This window comes from Eufriesea mexicana, unplaced genomic scaffold (assembly GCF_001483705.2).
Source record: "Eufriesea mexicana isolate 0111107269 unplaced genomic scaffold, ASM148370v2 scaffold654, whole genome shotgun sequence".
In the NCBI taxonomy this organism is placed as follows: domain Eukaryota; kingdom Metazoa; phylum Arthropoda; class Insecta; order Hymenoptera; family Apidae; genus Eufriesea; species Eufriesea mexicana.
Genome location: NW_016908877.1, coordinates 402,584 through 420,841, shown reverse-complemented (window position 1 = coordinate 420,841; position 18,258 = coordinate 402,584). Strand labels below are relative to the sequence as shown.

At 58.5% G+C, this 18,258-nt stretch overlaps 1 protein-coding gene across 1 annotated transcript; it reads right to left on the bottom strand.

Moving 5' to 3' along the window:
• Positions 1-7,704: 7,704 nt before the first annotated feature.
• Positions 7,705-16,818, bottom strand: wg (Wnt family member 1 wingless). The gene is made up of 4 exons (XM_017898651.1): positions 16,709-16,818; positions 13,368-13,630; positions 8,321-8,595; positions 7,705-8,187 (listed from the first exon to the last, which is right to left on the bottom strand). The coding sequence occupies exons 1-4, from the start codon at positions 16,807-16,809 to the stop codon at positions 7,705-7,707; spliced, it is 1,122 nt and encodes a 373-aa protein (XP_017754140.1). The 5' UTR covers positions 16,810-16,818.
• Between the last annotated feature and the right edge of the window lie 1,440 nt (positions 16,819-18,258).

Sequence of the window (18,258 nt, the reverse complement as noted above, 5' to 3'; positions counted from 1 at the left end):
GCCAGGAAGTACCAGGGTACTAAGGACGAGGAAGCTCTGGTTGCTGGATAAAAATTTCCTAATTGGACGTGTTATACGCAGGTTAAGTTGCTCGGTTGAAACAAATCCGGCGCGAAAGATCGAAGGAAAGCGGAGGAAAATAAAGGCAAAGGGTTGCAAGGTAGATGGCGAAGATACGGCGAGAGGAGAGGCCGCAGAGTCTCGGTCGAAAGTTTCTCTGCAAGGTGGAGCACGCATGGGCGCACAGCGGGAAGCTTGGGACTGCGCGAGTTAAGGATCGCGGGGCAAGGCGGCCGGATGGGGTGGCCGGGGGTCCGAGGAACCGAGCAGCGCCTGGACGAGATATCAGGCATTATTAAAAGTACATAAACACCGCGAGGTAAAACGCGAATTATGGCCGTGACTGGCTGTGAATTAAGAAGGGGCGACGATGGAACGATGAGAGCACGAGATAAAGAGAGTCATCGCGGACTCGCGCGCATCCCTGCCTTCCAGGCCCCCTGTTTTCCATCCTCTCCCTTCCTTCCATTTGCTTGTCCGCTTACGCGATAATCGCGTTTACCCGAGCAGAAGGCAAACACGGAAATAAAGGTGGAAAAGGAAAACGAGGACTGTTTGCACGGGGGTCTGGCTTTGGAAGGGAGAGAGAGAGAGAGAGAGAAGGAAGGAGAGGAAAGAGAAACAGGTAGGCCGAGAAAGGAGACGAGTATCTCGGAAAAGATGATCGCGATCGCGAGTCTCGTGGGGTTTAGTTACAGGGGCACCGCGATCGATAGCTTTCTCTTCCGTTGCGTAAGCCCGCGCGCGAGGACTCGAGCGGAGAGCGTACGAGCGTACGAGCGCGGCGATAAAGCCGATCGCCTTCCGTTTTCGCGGCGGGGAACGATCGAGAGATCGGATCGCGAAGCCGGCGAAGGGGACGCGCGCGGATCGACGCTCGGTAACGAGTGACGACGTCTGGGAGAGTTTTCGGACAGCGGGACACGGGGCATGCGGGATCTCTCTAATGAAGCCGTTTTCGTGGACAGACCCACCGTTGTCCCGTGGGTGGGAGCGAGAATCGCTGCTTTATCGCGACCGGTCGATCTCAGATCGACGTTTCGACTCCGTATATCCGCGCGATCGTTTCATCGATCGACCGTGCAACTCGAACGTAATTCACGATCTCCCGTCGTCCGCCGTGGACCTCCTCGATCGTTCGAGTCTGCGCCATTTCCGATACCCTGCCGCGCCTACGATCTCGATCTCGTTTCCATCTCTTTCGTCCTCTGCCTCTCTCTCTCTCTCTCTCTCTTTCCCCCGTCATCGACGATGGACATCGTGGCGTATCCTCGGAAACCGGAATACCGGGGAACGTCTCGGTGTCGGTTGATAGCGGACCATTTTTCTCGGGCCGAAGCTCGCCCCGGTCGGTTATGAAAATCCGGAGAACGGAGAGCGGCTTGTCTCGTGGCTTGTCCTCGTGGCTTTTGGCTCATGTCGCGCGTCCACCCACGATCGGGAGGATATGGATGCGAGCAGTTAGTCGAGGGGACTAGCCGCGACACGGTTGAATCATCGCGAGCACGCGGGCCCCGGTGTTCCTCACGAGGCACCGTCGACTCGCTCGAGTTTCCGGTCGAGCGGAAAACGCGAATAGTCGGCGCGGCGGAGAGGAGGAGGGCTGGGTAGCGCGCAGGTGCGTTCCACCGGTCTACGCCTGGTCTATCTCGGTAGGCTAGAGAACGTTTATTACGCGGCGACCGGTGGAAACGGTCCCTCCTCCGAACGCGTCGGTCCCATCTCATAAACGGCCCCGTTTTACGATCCCAACGGTGGTTTTCGCTGCACTTTTTGCCCGTTGCTCGCTGCCTGAAAGCTTACCTACCGGTCGCGGAGGCGAGGGGAATGGTCGGCCGTGGCAGCTCCTTCTCCGTCGTTCCTTCCCGATGGAACACCTACCGCGATAATTACGTGACATTTTGTTTTGCGACCGCAGGGGATTTTTTCCTCGCCTCCGTTCCGACCTCGCGCGTCGCTCCGAGACGCCGAGCGCCTCGCCTTTCGGCCGCGCCGCGCGCTCCGCTCCTCGAGCCGGGCGCGGCTACCCGCTCGCCCGTTTTAATTTCGGCTATTACCTTTAAATTATCTGGGCCGCCGACGAGTAGCCTAATTTTTATCGTCGCTGGCCGGGAAAAAATTTTATCGCGCCGCTCGCGTACCGCTCTCTCCGCGCGGCGCAGCGGCGCAGCGGCGAGATGCGTGAAGAGGCGGGCGAGGCGAGCTGGGAACGTGGGACGCGCGAGTCGATCGTGCGGCGGAGGTCGGAGATCGAGGGCCGACGGCAACGTTCCGTCGATTAACCTCGAATTATCGTCGTCGATTCGTAATTACCGGGAAATAACTCAATAAGGGGCCGGTGTATTATGTGGCGCGGGCCATCGATAAAATATCAATTTCGATAATGGCCGGTGGGTCGGAGGATCGCGCGAGCAACAAAATCGAGAGGGAGAGAACGGTCGGGAGAGGCGCGAGAAGAAGAGAGGAGAGGACGGTTTTGACGCCTCTCCTTCGCGGCAGCCTTGCGGTGTAATTACGAGCCTCGCGGAACACGGCGGTGGGTCCAACGGGGCCCTTCGGCCCTCTTCCTCCTCGCCGCCCTTTCTCCCACTCTCTCTCTCTCTCTCTCTCTTCCTTCCTCTCCCTCTTTCTCTCCCCCATTCTTCCTCCTCTTTCTCCGCGCTCGGTCCAACTAGCCTCGATCTTTCTCCGAGTCGCTCTGCCCGCTTTTCCTCCACCCTCTAGCTCGGGGATCTAGGGATCTAACTCGCGATCGACGCGAGGAGGAATCGCGGATCGATAGGGGTCGCTTGCACGATTTCTGGAGTGAGAACAAAGAGGCGCGGATACCCCCTTCGCAGTCACCGACTCGAGCGGTGTATGCTAATTTACCAGGAATCCCTTTTCTTCTTCTTCTTCTTCTTCTTCTTCTTCTCTTCGTCCTCTCCTTCTTTCCTCCTCTTCCTCCTCCTCTTCTCCATCTTCTTCTTCCCCTGCAGCCGCTGATGCTGTTACCGCTACTACCTTCTTCTCGTTCGTCGAACGTTGGACAGAAGAATGAGTCGAGTCCTCGGATGACCAGGTGGTCCCCCGTTTGCGCGTACACACCCGAGTGCTCTCGACTTTTTCCCTCGCTTCGTCTTCGCTCCCGATGATCTCGACGTCGAATCGCTTTAGTTAAATAAACCCGATCTCCGGCTCATTGTCCCCCCGCCCGCGTGCTCGCCGACCACGGTGATATCCGCTCGGTTGCGGCGGATCGATCGTAAAAACGCGCGTATCGTGGAATCGTGATCGGATCGGAGGGGGCCACCGCGACCGAAGGGGCGGAGACCGACCTTTCGTTTTGACGCCTGAACGGATTCCGCTCGGCTCTGGTCGCAAGATATTTCCAATATCGTAAAACCATTAATTACCCGGTGGACCCGGTGTCCGTGTGTATCGGCTCTCGCTCTGCCTCCGAACCTTCTCCTCCTCGACCGCCACCACCTCCTCCTCCTCCTCCTCCTCCTCCTCCTCCTCCTCCGCCTCACCCGCCCCCAGCGTCGGTCGACTACTTAGGTGGCCGTCGCTGACCGGATGATGTATTTCGGCGTTTTTGCTCGACATTAATAATAACGTCTCTCGATCCCGACCAGTCGCTTCTCCCGTGAAAGCGCCTCTTTCCTCCGCTCGGTTCATTACCGATCCCACTTTCCGTTCCCTCCGCCGCTCGCTTTTCTTCCCCCGTCGTCCTCCGCGCAGTGCCGGCTTCGATTAATCTCGTCCCAGCTCGCGAGACGTCTCCCTCGACGTCATCCGCGTCGCCGGCGTCGCGAACCACGACCGATCCGATCGTCCCCCGATCGTACCCCTATCGCGACAACGTCTCGCTGCGATTCGTCGCGGTCCGACCCCGAACCTCCGCCGCGCGAAATCGATTCGAGCGTGTAGCTTCGCGAAGAGCGAGCAGCCGTTTCGAGATAGCCGCGTGACGGGCTAACAGAACTCGTCTAAACGAACTCGTCTCGCGAATTCCAAGCCGATACCACGAGCGAGAACGGGGGCGGGGACGGGGAGGGGGGGAGGCAGGCGGAGGAACCGAGGGGGAGAGATAAAGCTAGATAGGATAGGAATCTGGTTGTCGATGAACGCCTCCGAACACGGTGTACGGGGAATCGCGATCTCGTGCTTTCGTTCCCACAGTCGGCGGGGACGTGGATTCCGCAGGAGATTCCCTTTGCTCGTTCCGCGGAAGACGGCCAAAGACGGCAAAGGGAGCGGCGGCGCGCGGGGCAGAGCGGACGAGCGCGCGCGAGCCAATTCGGCCGAGCGAGCGGAGGAAGGAACGGCGGCTGAACGGGAACGGGTAAGGAACACCGGGAGGGTACAGGGAAAGGGAACGGGAGAAGGAAAGTATCGGCGGAGTCTTATAACACGCCAAAACACCGATAATTCGACCGTGTGGTCCCGAACGTCAGCCGATATTCTTTCCCACGAATGGCCCTCGGAAAGGACGACCAGATCCAGGACCCGCCAAAAGGGATTCCTGCCATTCCGACAGCCTATGCTCCGGCAAACGCGTTCACGACCCACCTTCTTCCCAATCGCAAAAACGATAAATTAGTTGATTTACTCGCCCGTTTTTTATCGGAAATAATTCCTCCGGAGGACGAGATCTCGCCGGAGTGGAAGATTAGGGCAACAGGAAGCACGCCGGACTTCTTCGTCCTCTCCACCTCCTCTTCGCTTCTTTTTGCTCCTCTCTAACCCCCCCCCCCTCTCTCTCTCTCTCTCACTCTCTCTCGTCGTTTCCTTCCTGCACCTTGGTCCCCGTAATCGTTTACTTCGACCTCTCTGCCGGGTTCCCTTTTTACTTCCCCCGTGTTCCGTTTGCGTCTTCCCTTCCGTCGCCCCCGCGAGACCGAGTTGCGGACCAACCCCTCTGCTCGCGAGACGCTGCGCGGAACGAGGGAAACTCGGCAGAGTTAGGCAAAGTCGGGTAGAAGGATAAAATCGAGGCAGGAAGGCGGGCGAAACGGCACGCGGCGCGTCGTGGCCGATCACACGCGCGTGGCATCCGTGATGGGGCCCGGGGCTCACGGCGCGACGCGAGCCCGTGTCTCGAGGGGGCCCTCTCGATTGTCAACCTCGTGGACCGAATTTCGTATTCGTCCAGCATAATGAGCCCCCTCCCCCCGGGGAAGACGAATCTTCTCGCGAGACCGTGAGAGAGGACGACTCCGTCCGTCTCGCGGGTACCACGAATCTCGACAGCTTTGCCTCGCCTCACCTTTGTCCTCGAATCGCGCTGTTCGATGGTGCAAGAAGACGCTGGCCGGAGACGAGACGAGAGCGGAATCGACACGCGTCGGTCGTAAAAGTAGAGAGACAACTGGTCCCGCGGAGAAATCCTTGGGAGATGCAGAGGTTGAGCGGGATCCCTGGAAGATTGCGGAGCGCGTGACGGTATGCGTAATAATAGTAAAAGCGAATGAATCCACGTTCGCGCGGTATATCTCGGCGGATTTGGGGCCCGGTGGGGCCGTAACGTGGCACCGTAAGGTGGAACCGTACCGTCTCCGCGACGGCGACGCCGGGGCCCGCGCTCGGTGGGGAAAGGGGGCACAGCCGCAGAGTGCAGGAGCAGCAGCCACGGCAGCGGGTAAAAAGGCTGGCTGCCGAGGGAGGCGGTCGCGCTGCCGGTGCTCGAGTGACCGTGATGGAGACGAGGGGGTGGTCGGCCGAGATCAAAGGCACCGCCGTGAGAAGTGGCCCGGCTGCTCGAGATTCTTGTCTGCCGGGACGCTGGGAGCCCCTCGCGCGGCAAGAATTTGTTTTAGTATCGCGGCGGACCAACCCTTCCTGGTGTGCCACCTAATTCCATCGCGCGTGTGCGCTCGCGCGCGACCCTGCCGGTTTCGCGAGGGAAACGGCGGATCGCGGTGCGAATCGATCGAGAGAGGGCCCCCGATGGAACCGGCCGTACGATCGTAGTAGTACCGGGCCGACGAACGCTCTCGCCGGAGCGCTCGATCGTGCTCGATCGACGCGCGGACTCTCTCGGAATGCGCTTACAAGTGGAAATACCGATCGTTAGGAAAGAACGAGGACAGGAGCGGAGTGGACGACGGAGGCTGGGGACGACGGACCGCGGAGAGAAAGGGACTGGTGAGGGGCCAGGGGCGGCGGGAGTGTCGGAACCATTAGCGCGGATGCCTGTTCGTATGCGGTCAGAATCCTTTTATCCCGTACAGAGATTCCTGCGGGATTCCTTCGTTCGTTATCATCGCGTGCAGCGCGCGGCCAAGGAGAAACGAAACAAGGTAGAAACGTAGGAGGAAGGAACGCGATGGGAAACGAGCGTGCGAGAGGAAGGGGGTGGCGGGGGAGAGTCGAACCAGTCCTCTCTCGGAGGCACGGGCCTCCCACGATATTCGCCCGGTCAGGAGTTATGAAGTCGTCCAGCCGGAGAACCAGTTGGCTATATTTCGCGGGGATAGGTCCGCGCGCGGTGCTTGCGGTTCTTCCAACGCTACCACCCGAACGTCCGTCGTTCTCGGCAACCACCACGGATCCACGCCGGGTCCGCGTCGGATCCGCGTCGGATCAACGTCGGATCCACGACGAGTCGACGGAGTAGTCGGAGACGGAATAAAAGATGAATTCGCCGACCAATCTTTCGACTCTTTCGTAGTCGTCTTTATTTTCTCTTCTTATACGTCCATCTTTATAAATTACAAAAAGTCGAGTAAAAAAAAGAAGTGTACCGTGTGCGTGCGTACAGATTATCGCAAAAATCACCATTTTCTCGCTCCGAGGCGTACCAGAGAGGTCGAGTTGTCTAACACTGGGCTAATGGTTTCTCTAATCCTACGGGACAGCGCGGCGCGCGCGCGAATCGAAAGTAACAGCGTAAACGGCTAACGGGGAGAGACGTATAAAAATAATTTACTCGCGCCTCGTGCCATGCGTGGGCTTCGTCTCAGCAGTTAGTCGACTATTTACAACGGAGACGACATCTCGCGCGGCACTACGACCAACGCCGTCTTCAAAAAATATATATTTATACATTTACATGTCCATTTATATATATTTATATAACTATCGTCTACTCGTATATACAAATACGCGATCCGAGGGATCGGAATAAATAACGAATCTAACGAATCTCCCGGGACGCGCGTTCGCCAGAGAGGGAGAAGATGGCGCGTGGCGAGGTCGAAGCGCGGAATTTCCAAGCGGAACAGGGAACAAGATTATCGTATGTACAGTGAGACGACGGAGGGCGACGTCGACCCCCCGACGTTCGCCCATTTTACATAATACAACGCTCTAAGCTTACGATCGCGAACCGATAACAACGTTTCTCACCGTCTCAGTCTTTAATACGCGTCCGTGGAACGTCGTAATAAATACGCTGTGTCGATCGTTTCGCGTAATACTGGGAGACGAGGAGCAACCCGCTCGAACGGAGAGCTCCGTCGCGCATCTCTTCGCGGCAGGATCACCCGGACACCACCTTGTCTCGAGGACATCGTCATCGTCGACGACGATCGGGGGAAAGCGACGAGAGACTACGGAAAGATCCTTCGCCAGGAAGGAGGTAGTCTCTTCGGCAAAATAGGGACCAGGGACGACGAAAAGAAGAAGGGCGTGAGAAGGGTGTGAGAGGGGTGGCCAGGCCTAGAGGCACGTGTGTATCGTCTTCTTGATTCTGCAGAGCTGACACTTGACCTCGCAGCACCAGTGGAACGTGCAGGCGCATCTCTCGACGACCGTCACCTCTTGCGTCTTGTAGCCTCTGCCGCAGCTCGGGTTCTTCTCGCAGAACGGCGGCGAGGGCTCCAGGTAAACGAGGTCCTTCGGACCGGGTGGCTTGTGCTCCGGGTTGTAAGGCTTCAGCTGAAAGTTGTACCGGTGTCGTCGACCCAGGCCCTCCCGATGCCCGTGCACCGAATTGCTCGCCGAATTGCTCACGATCGCGTTCCCGTTGCCACGCACCCGGTCCGAGTTGCTCACCATGACTCTCGACGCGCCGTCGAATCGATCCTTCAGATTGTCCCCGACCACGCGGAAGTTCGGCAGCCTCATCCAGCAGGTTTTCACGGTGCAGGAGCCGGACATGCCGTGACACTTGCACTCCTGCCGCATCTCCGAGGACACGTGCTGCGACACAAACGGAAACCACGAGCTCGTCTCTCTTTCCTCCTCCTCCTCCTCCTCCTCCTCATCCTTCTCCTTTTCCCGTTGTTACTCCAAGCGTAAAAGTAGGTGGAAGAAAGGAAAAATGGAAACTTACCGCTCTGCCGGCCTCGTTGTTGTGCAGATTCATCTTCTCGCGTAGATTTCGGCCACGCTCCCCGGTGTCGACGAATTCTCGGGAGAACTTGAAGCCGTAACCGATGTTGTCCGAACAACCACCCCATTCCCAGTCCCGCGTGGCGGATGGTGCTCGCGATTGGTGGGTATAGTCGCAGGAGCACGACTGGATGCTGCCCTCGCTGCACGCTCTCGCGATGCTGTGAGTCACGGCCGCGCTCGTGATGGCGTAGATGAAGGCGGTCTCTCGGCAACCTGCAACGACGCGACACCGTTAACGTCCGACGAATCGGTTCCACCCATTCGTTTCTTTCGTCTCTCCGATCGGCTCTCAACGATCGAACAGGAAGCGACCTGTGGGGGAAGAGGACTCGCGCTCCCGATCGGCCGGACGAAACTTTTGCGACGCCGGTCGGGAACGTGGGAGGCGAGCGGTGACGTCAGGCAACGTCTCAATCCTTCGCCGTTCGTGTGGACTACCTGCGCGAGGGCTCGCGCGCGCGCACGCCAGAGAGATCCGCTGCGCGCAGGTGTGGAAGGAACCCACGACGTCGTGGGCAAGGGAAAAGAACGCGCCACGGTCTCCCAGAGAGAAAGAGACAAAGAGAGAGACAGGGCCAGAGAGTGGAGAGCAACGGAAAAGAAGGGAAGAGAGAGAAAGAGAAAGGGAACGCGACCTTAACCCTGAGTGGGCTGACCCGAGAGGCACCTCGACCTTATCTGCATAAGGCGCAGGTGCCTGCCGGCACCTTTGCGACCAGCCGACCAAGGTATCGCGAGTTACCTCGGCATGGAAGGGTCGTTTCGCCAATTGCCACCTTTATGGTCGCGCAGATAACGACAGGTTATCTCGCTATCTCCACGATGCCGCGACGAACGGTATCAACGCGATCCCTCGGCTATACCTCGTGGGTCGAAGGTGCAAAGGACGACCACCGGGTCTCGGCCGGGAGGATTCACCCGCGACCAAGTGAGACGTCAAACCCCGGGCCCGGGTGTCGGGGAAAAGAAACCGGTATTGGAGACATAATCGACCGAGTCAAATTTCGGAGCGAGATCCAAATTCGTCACGAGTGTTTTCCGCGCGCGGCTGCCACTCGGCTGTAGGCAGCGTACGCGTACACTCGCGCGTCCTGTGGACCAGAAAAGGAGCCCTCACGCTGCGAAGAATGGCGGGAGGAAAGGAAGAACGGCGGAAAGAAAGGGACGATTTTCCCTAATCCCCGGATCGAAAGAGAAGACCGGGGGCCGAAACGGTGGTAGACAGGAGCGACTGTCCTTTGCAGCCTCGAGGTACGACTCACGGCGAGGAACAGCCGACGGCGAGGGAACGCAAGATTTACGCCGTTCCAGCGCGTTACAGCGCCGAATCCTCGGCCTGTCTGCCCGAAAATTTCGTCGGTTCCGGATATTATTCCTCATCATCTCCGACTGCCATGACGGAAAGGATTACACGGCTGGTGGGAGTTTTTCTCGCGAAAACGCTGCGTATGAACGGTGCCCGTTGTCGGCGATGAAATCATCGCGATACTCGGAACGTCTATCGCGATCGTCGCCGAAGCGAGCGCGACTTTGAAGCGAGCCGGACCGCGCGATCGTTTTCGCCCGGGATTTTATGATCGTCAAACAGTCGGATGGTCGAGATAAGGATCGAGGCGAGTCGCGCGAGCGGTTTTTAAGGCGAAAAATCGTTATCGAGGGGAACACGGTCGGGAAAGGACGCGGAGGGACGCGGGGGTGCAGAGAAAAAAGCACGCCTCGATAATCCGGAGGGACTTTGTTTGCCCTCGCGGACGAGAAGCGCGCGACGACGGCTTCGAAGCTTCGTCGTTCGGTACGCGATAAACGGTTTGACGTTCGCTTTATCGGCCGGTGCAAATAGCGCGAACAAAGTGGAGGCACGTTATGTTGCCACAGGGCAAACAGTCGGTCGCATCGCTGAAAACCCTTGGCTCGTTTGCGTACCTGTTCGCCACGGCGGAAAAACCGTATCCAGCGTCTTCGAGACGCTTCCGATACGATCCACGTGTTCGGTACTGCGCGGGAGATTGGGGAAAAGAAGAAATCGGCGAAAATCGCGGCCAAGATCCGGAGAGGAAGCCAGAAGAAGATCGAGAAAGGCAGAGCAACGTCGAGGAGCAACGTTCGATCCTCGAAAAACTGCATCGACCGGCTCGCGTCGTCTGAATGCAAAAGTGCTGCGAGGGTAAGAGGAGGCCGTGAAGGGAGGAGAGGGGTGCGAAAATGCGATCGCCATATAGGCCACGGACTGCCGCGGGAACTCGTACTCGGGCGAGCGTGGAAGCAAACAAGATGTAAAAATCACGGTGGACCAATGGGGGGCAACGGGCCCATTGGCTCGCGGCTCACGTTTTCGCAAGAAATCGTGGCGTGCCGTCGACACATGTAGCCCATCATAGGCCGCGATTTATGGCGGCGTAACGCCGCCGTAAAAACCCGATGACGGGTCTCCGTATAAGACGCGACGCTCGCGCGCCACGCCGATCCGATATCGATCGCGAATTTCCCCTGTAAATGGCCTCTCTCGATCCTCCTCGTCCTCGTCCTGTCCGTCCACCCGGCCGCGTCTCTCTCGATCCGCGTGCACACCGGATGCGCCGCCGTTCGCCTTCCCTTCGGCCGCTTTCGTTCCGCGTTGCTCCGCTCTCGAGCGGAATCGATACGAGGCCCGTGAAATCGAGGGAAAACGCGAGGCCCGCACGGAGGCCTCGCGAGATTCGCAGTTTACCGAGCAATTAGACGGCCACGGAGGATCTCGGCTCGGCATCCACGCGAGACCGACACCTCGGAACGATGCGCGCCGCAGGGGAAAGGAGCGAGCAGGACGAGCGGTGGCCGGAGAAGGAGCGCGAACGAAACCGAGGGTAGACACCGATGCGGTAGGTGGCTCTTGGCGGCGAAATGATTACAGGCCGCGAACCTACTCACTACCAGCTATAATATCGAGTACAAACGCCTCCAAAAGTATGCCGGCGTTCCTGCGGACTGGACACGCGCGGGGTATTCCTGCCGTTCGAATCTCGTCGAACGGACGTTACCGAATCGAACGGACCGGGGATCTCGGTCCCGGCTCGCTGCGACCGGTGTACATAGAAAAAGCAGCAGGAAATAGAAGAGCGCGAGGCCTGTGAAAGGGAAGATGGGGAGAAAAACGAGAAGAAAAGCACACGCGTCGGGTGTAATCGTTCGACCCCCTGCATAATCCGGAAACGACCGTTTAGGTCGCCGCGCGGCGACCAGTCTGCGCCGGAGCCACCCCTCGATCTCTAAATACGAGTACGCGCGTACATTACGGATCGCCGATAGCGATCTGCGCTTCCCCTCGCGCGAGCGAGCGCGAGTTCGAACGCGCGTAGATCTAATCTGGAAGATCGGTTCGAAGACAAAAGATACGAGTCGGCGGAGCGGAAGAGGGACCGAGAAACCGGGATACCGGTCGCGAGGGGTGAAAGATCGGGGCCCTGTTCGTCTGTCGATTCCTCTCGACGAGCAAACGAACCCGAAAATTCCCTCCACGACGAAACGGAGCGTACTCCGCGAGGTGTACGCTTCTTCCTCGGACTATGGCTAGCCGTGGAAGAGACACACGGGGTGCATTGGAGCGCGTCGATGCGTGGCGTCGCGGAAGGGTTACGAGCAACGATCTCTTCCTCTCTCCGCTACTTTGTATCCCGGTGCTTCTTTTTCGGTTTTACTAGCGCGATAAGTGGCCATATGGGGACACCGAACGTAATAGGGCGGGAGCGGGCCGAGCGAAAAAGCTCGGCTTACAATCGCCTCGACGAGATCTAAAAGAGCCGCAGGGGAGCGAGAACTGGTACGAGAAGGTCCATTATCAGGTTGCAAAACATACATCTGGTCGGTGAGGGCACGTGCCCGGGGCCTTCGGACCAAGGGCACGCCCCTTTCGATCCCCTCGTTCCTCTCCGCGCTCCTCATCCTCGCCCGTCTCTCCCTTCGACGTGCCCCCGTACCAGTTTCCGCAACAACCCTCCGCGACGACACCCTGTCGTCTTGGAATAATCTTCCGGTTTGCAGCCTCTGCGAGGCCACGTTTCGCCGCGTTTCGTCGCGTTCCCGCCACCGCCACCGCCGCCGCGGCGGCCGAATACCAAACAGCCGATTCTCGCGGTTTTGCCAGCCCGAATTCCCGAACCCTCGCTCGGCCCCCTTCTTGCTGCCTCGGCGAACGCGAAACTCGCGTGTTCCCGGTCTCGCGGATAGAAAAACACCCGCGTCGCACGTTTCCGTGACCGATTTACGTAAGGAGAAATTAATCGCGTACTAACTAACGGTACCGTAATCTAATTACGCTCGTACCTTAATTACACGGCCGAAGGGGTGGTGTTTTACGGTGCTTCACGGATCGATCGGCTAACGATATTACCGCGTGGAAACTCGACCACTTTGTATAGCTTATTCGCCGATCGTTCGCCGTTTATCGATGACGCGTAGCGATTGCCGGCAGCGTTCCGCGCGGAACCGCGTGATCCGCGTGATCCGCGAGAGATAAGATCGCCGCGAGGCGGAGGATTTTCGTGTCGCGCGGTTTCGTGCAGCCGCCGCGCACCGGCTCCCGTCTCGTTCGTCTTTCTCTCGGTCTCTTTCCTCGAAACCTCGTCTCCTGTAAATCTCTATCGGGAATACCGGTTGTCGGAGACGACCACGGACAATGGGCTGTTTTTTGGAACGTGGAACGAGTCCACCTTATGGTCCGTTATACATGTATATATGTACGCGGCCGTTTTATCGCGAATCTCGATTCTTGCCGACTAGTCCGAGCGGTAAGCATCGTCGGAGAAGAAAAAGGAGAGAGCGGAGCTTCGTGGAGATATTCGTTAGCTCCGGGAGTATAGGAACGAGGGTTCGATCTTTCCAATTAGCGGACACTCGTGCGTCGCTGATGATGATTTCCCAGCGACAAATTAACGAACCCCCGCCGATCGGTCCAGGGAAGGTGGAAAAAGGCGGGTCGGGTGGAAAGAGAAAGGAAATCTCGTGCTCACCTCTGTCGACGATCTTGCCAAAGAGGTTTTTCCCACGGAGAAAATTCTTGGTGGAACAGTTCCATCGGCGATTGCGAAACTGATGCTGGCACTCGGCGATCGCCTGGTTCGCACCCCTGGCCACGGCCATCAGTACTCCTGGGTTTTCCCTGGCTAGCCTGCGCTGCTTTCTCCTCAAGGTCGCGTACACCGTGGGATCCATGTGGAGGGAGGCCGGAGACATTGGCAAAAAATTGTTCGGCTCTCCTGCCTTGGCGATTCCCCTGGGAAGAAAAGCGATCGAGTCGCTCCGTTTAGGTTCTCCGAGTGTGTTTCGACGTCGAAAAAAGGAACGAGTCGCGCTATTCTCTCGTGCATCTCTCGTGCATCTCTCGTCCTCTGCGAGACCGCGGACGAGGCAAGAGAGACGGAGAGGCCGGGGCCCGGGCCTAGGAAACGGACAGGCGCCGCGCGAAAGATGACCCTTTCGAACAAGGATCGCGTTAACGAAGAGTTTTGACGGGGAACGATGCCGGTGGTCTCGCGGGACCAGTCCCCGGTCCGTCATCGACCACCTCCTGGTCCCATTAGGCGCGACGTAATCGTGCGAAATCGTTCGTTCCGCGATTCGCGTCCGCGATCGCGTCGCATTGACATTTCTCCTGCGTTCGTTCGACGCTAATTTGGTTTACGCGTAAAAACCACGCGTCCCGAGTGCCCGGAGGGCGGAAGGAGGGGAGAGACGGGGAGAAAAACGGAAAGGGAAGGAGCGAAAAGAAGAGGACAGGGCGGAGGAACGGGTGAAGGAGCGCGGAGAAGGATTAGTTCGAAAGACGAAACTGGTTCAACTGTTTCGGTCAACGGTAGCCGCGTATATATAAATCAAGCTGCCGCGCGAGTTCTGGCTGCGAAAGAATTCGCGTCTCGATCGATCGAGCATCGCGCAGAAAAACGCTCGAGCGAGCGGTCTGCCCGCGTCCCTTCGTGGGAAGAACGTGCAAACTTTAGAGAAACGTCTCGCGCGAGTTCGGGGCCGCTTCTGAAATCGCCGGGAAGGATCTTTACGCGGGGACGAGGCACGTTTACGACCCCTACGAGCCGCGTCGTTACGCTACGTCTCTACGCGCTTGGTTATTTTTCCTGGTTGAGAATGGAACGAGTGGAAGCAGCGCCGGGCCCCACCGGTGATTCGAAAAATAGCTCGCGCCCGCTGGGATCGGATCTCTCGTCGCGGCGCGTAATAAACAGCTGATCACGGTCCTCGAATCTCCGTCGACGGTCCGTTGTCAACGACTGGCCTGACGCCTAGCAGAGACAGCCGAGTGGAACCCGGCCGCGAGGGCCACAACGCGAAAACCCAGCCGGCTACGGCCGAGATCTCTCGTTGACACTCTGTCGGCCGTGAAAATAAACCGAATCACGATGCAACCGATCGTAAAAGCCGCGAGCACGCGGCCCACCCTCCAACACCCCGGAAGTGGCTGTTCTGCTGGCGGTCACTCGACGCCGATCCGATTCGAATCGACCGATTCCTATCTCGCACGAAACGAATGCAGCTCGGCCGCGCGATCGCGCTCGTCGAGGCGATTCGAACGAAATCGAGGAATCTCGGATGGAGAGAGAGCGCGCGCGCGCGCGCGATAATTAGTCGAGCGGCTGGATACCGAGCGCGTGGCGTCATCGGCCTCCCTTTCAGCGACCGCAATCTCTTTTCGTCGATGCGCGAAATTCTTGCCTCTCGACCCGCTAGCCACGAACGCGCCGACGTATCCGCGGCCCCGCGGACGCGCGCGGCCGCTTAGCGGCTGCAACGTTCGTACGATGCATTCGATAAGCGATGTCCATAAATAAGCCGCGCTCCGGACCGGTTAGGATATATCTATTGCTTGTAATTTACGTCGGACAGAAAGCTCAGGGACGACTCTGGACGATCCTGCCCGGTTCCTGCCCGGTTCCTGCCCGGTTCCTGTCCCCTTCTCCTCCTCATTCCTCGCCATCTAGCCTGTCCACGTGTTTTCTGCCAGCGGACACGCCACCACGACGAAAATAATTTATCGACCGGCAAGAGCTAATAACGATCCGGTGCCACGCGCTCTCGGTGACAAAAGGCTATATTAAATTCGCGCGATTATCCCAGAATTATTCCCGCTGCTCGTCCATCGAAATTCCCGTTTCGGCGAGACGCGGCTCGTTCCTCCCCGCGGACCAACTGGATGGAATCGATACGGAGCGATCGGTCGCGAGCGCGTGTCCGCGTCGCGATCGCATCCGGAACGACGTCGCGAATCAGGTTGAGATGTCATGGCTCCGATCCGATGCGACCGCGTCTTTTTCGCTCCGTCGACCGACTTATCGTCTGGTTGCACGTCTCCCTACCTTCTTGCCGATCCTCCGCGCCCCGAGGCTGCGCCGTTACCGCGAATCGGCTGGATTTTTCGATCGTCCCCGGCCGATCGCGCCTCTCTCCTAGCCGGGAGCCACGGGATCGAACGGGGGACCACCCAGAATCGTCGCCGAGCGTTTCGCCTAGCGGGACCGTAGGATAACGCGATAAGTAATCCCCTGTTACCGTGGAATATATTACCGATTCGCCGGCGATATCTGGCTACGCGGAGACCGCGACGAGACTGAGAGCGGCGTAAATTCAGAGAAAAGTCAATCCACCTTTCGCCGACACGGACGACGATAAATTACACCCGACTGCGAAATTCGAAGCAGCCTGTCGTACGCGTCCACGCGAATTTACCGTCGTATTAGATTAATTAATTCGTAGGTAATAATTACCTGCGCGGCGGACGTGCGTGGCGGTGTGTTAAATCAACGCGGCTGGAAAAGCAATCGAGCCCGTCTGATTTATCGCCGGCACTTTATCGTTATGCGGATACTTCCGCGGCTATCTCTTTCGGTCGCGAACGAGCGCGCTGGCCGCCAAGCATGCACGCACGCTCGCTCGCTCGCTCGCTCGCTCGCTCGTTCGCTCGATCGTGTACCGCCGACATTATTTATTACCCGGCTAATGAAGTTAGCCATTATCTAATATCCATCCAGCGTTTTCTTGTTCCCGCGACGTGCACACGCTTGAGCCTATGAGAAATCATTGGCGGATTGAAACGAACGAGCCGGGGCTTATGATTAATGAATTAATAAGAAGGCGCGCGAGTGTCGCTGCCACCGTTAGCTCGATAAAAGACGCGGGACAGGTGTTAACGCGGCTCTTGCCGGGCCGTAATTAACCCGGAAAGGTTAGCCGGAGCGATGGACGAAAATTCGCGATCGGTCCGCGGCCGCGTCGAGGATCGACGTCGGATCGAGCGGCCGATCCGTCGCACCGATCCCGCGGCCATCGAATCGTCTTCGCTTACCACCACATCGATCCTCTGCCACGGTTCTTGTTCCTGGTGATCTCCGCGATGGACCCGTGCACCGCCACCGCCAGGGCGCCGATGATCATCCAAAGCCTCATCTTCGGTTCGCGATCGAGCGCAGCCGGCTCGGCCGTAGAAGATCCTCTCTCGCGATCCCGGTCGTGCTTCGTCGAGCGGCGAGATACACCACGCACCAATGCTCACTCACCGAATTACGAACATCACACGGTACTCTTCGGGATCGGCGACGCGCACATAACAGACGTCGAAGCGTTCGTCGAGGGCAGACACTCGTAGGCGACACACGTGACCGGTGGCGTGGATCGGTCCGAAAGGTTTAAATCATGGTCGTGGGCGGACGGTGTGGCGTGGCTACTCGGGGAATTCCGCGGATGGATGGAAGGAAGGAAGAAACGTCCAGAGCGGCCGGTGTCCCGAGCGAAACGGTGCGCAGGAGGAGAGTCAGCTGTCAAAGGCGGCAGCTCGATCGCAAGGACCGTAACGCCGTCAGGCCGTCGAGTGACTGTAGTCGGCGGAGCGGACCGGGCGACGTCGAGTGCCGGAAACTCACCCCCCGAAGGGCTTTTTTCGAGGGGTGGGTGTCACCCTTGCCGAGTTCTCGCCGAATCAGAGGTGGTGGGAGAGGCACGGTGAGGCCGAAGGATACCTGGCAACCCTCCTCGACGTTTTCCGTCGCTTCTATCGGGTCGGCTAATAACCGAGTTGCCGAAAGCAGGCCGACAGCTCCGAGAGATCGGTAGTCCCGGCGAACGTGCGTGGGCCTCTACGGGATCTAGACCCTCTCCGTCGCGGTATACTCGATCGGTCCGTTTCGTTTCCTTCTCTCGTCCCGTCCCGTCCCGTCTCGTCCCGTCCCGTCTCGTCTCGTCTCGTCTCGTCTCGTCTCGTCCGGTCTCGTCTGGTCTCGTCGCGTCTGCCAAAGTCTGCAGAGATCTCCGCTTCGCGCCGGTGTCGTATAAGTTGCTTTATCGCGGTATCGAGAGGGCGAGTCGCGTGGCGAGTACGCGCGCGATCGATCGACCGATCGGCCCGATCGAACCAACGAATCGACGAACCGACCAAAGGACCAACGAACGAACGTACGTGCGAGCGAGCAGCGAGCGAACGAGCGTCGACCCGCGAGAGAACGTGCCAAGGGGAGACTCGTCGTTTCCTTCTCTTTCGCTCGGTCTCGGGGGGTACGGTACCGACTTGGAGAACCAATACCCTTCGACGGACAAGTATAGGCCTCGGCTAGCGACTGCACGCGCTCCTCCGCGGAAGAGCCGATCTCTCTTCAGAGAGAGAACGGAACCTTCTCCCCTCTCCACCCCAAGGCTCCTCTACGCGTCTCGTTTCTTCTCCCCCCTAGCCGACTCCTTCCTTCTCTCTTTCGCCGCGCCGCTCTCTTCCTCTCTTCGCTCCTCTTCGCTTCTCTACCCTTTTCTCTTCGCCGTCTCTTCGCTTCTCCGCTCTTCGCTTCTCTTCCCTTCCGTTTTCCTCTCTTCTCCGTCCTTCGTTCGTCCGCGACGCCGACACCGGGCTGC

Coding starts and splice junctions, on each gene's coding strand:
- wg (XM_017898651.1), bottom strand. CDS start 16,809: ATGAGGCTTTGGATGATCATCGGCGCCCTGGCGGTGGCGGTGCACGGG. Junction 13,631..16,708: donor GGCAGAGGATCGATGTGGTG/GTAAGCGAAGAC, acceptor TTTTCTTCCCAG/GGGAATCGCCAAGGCAGGAG. Junction 8,188..8,320: donor ACAACGAGGCCGGCAGAGCG/GTAAGTTTCCAT, acceptor TTTGTGTCGCAG/CACGTGTCCTCGGAGATGCG.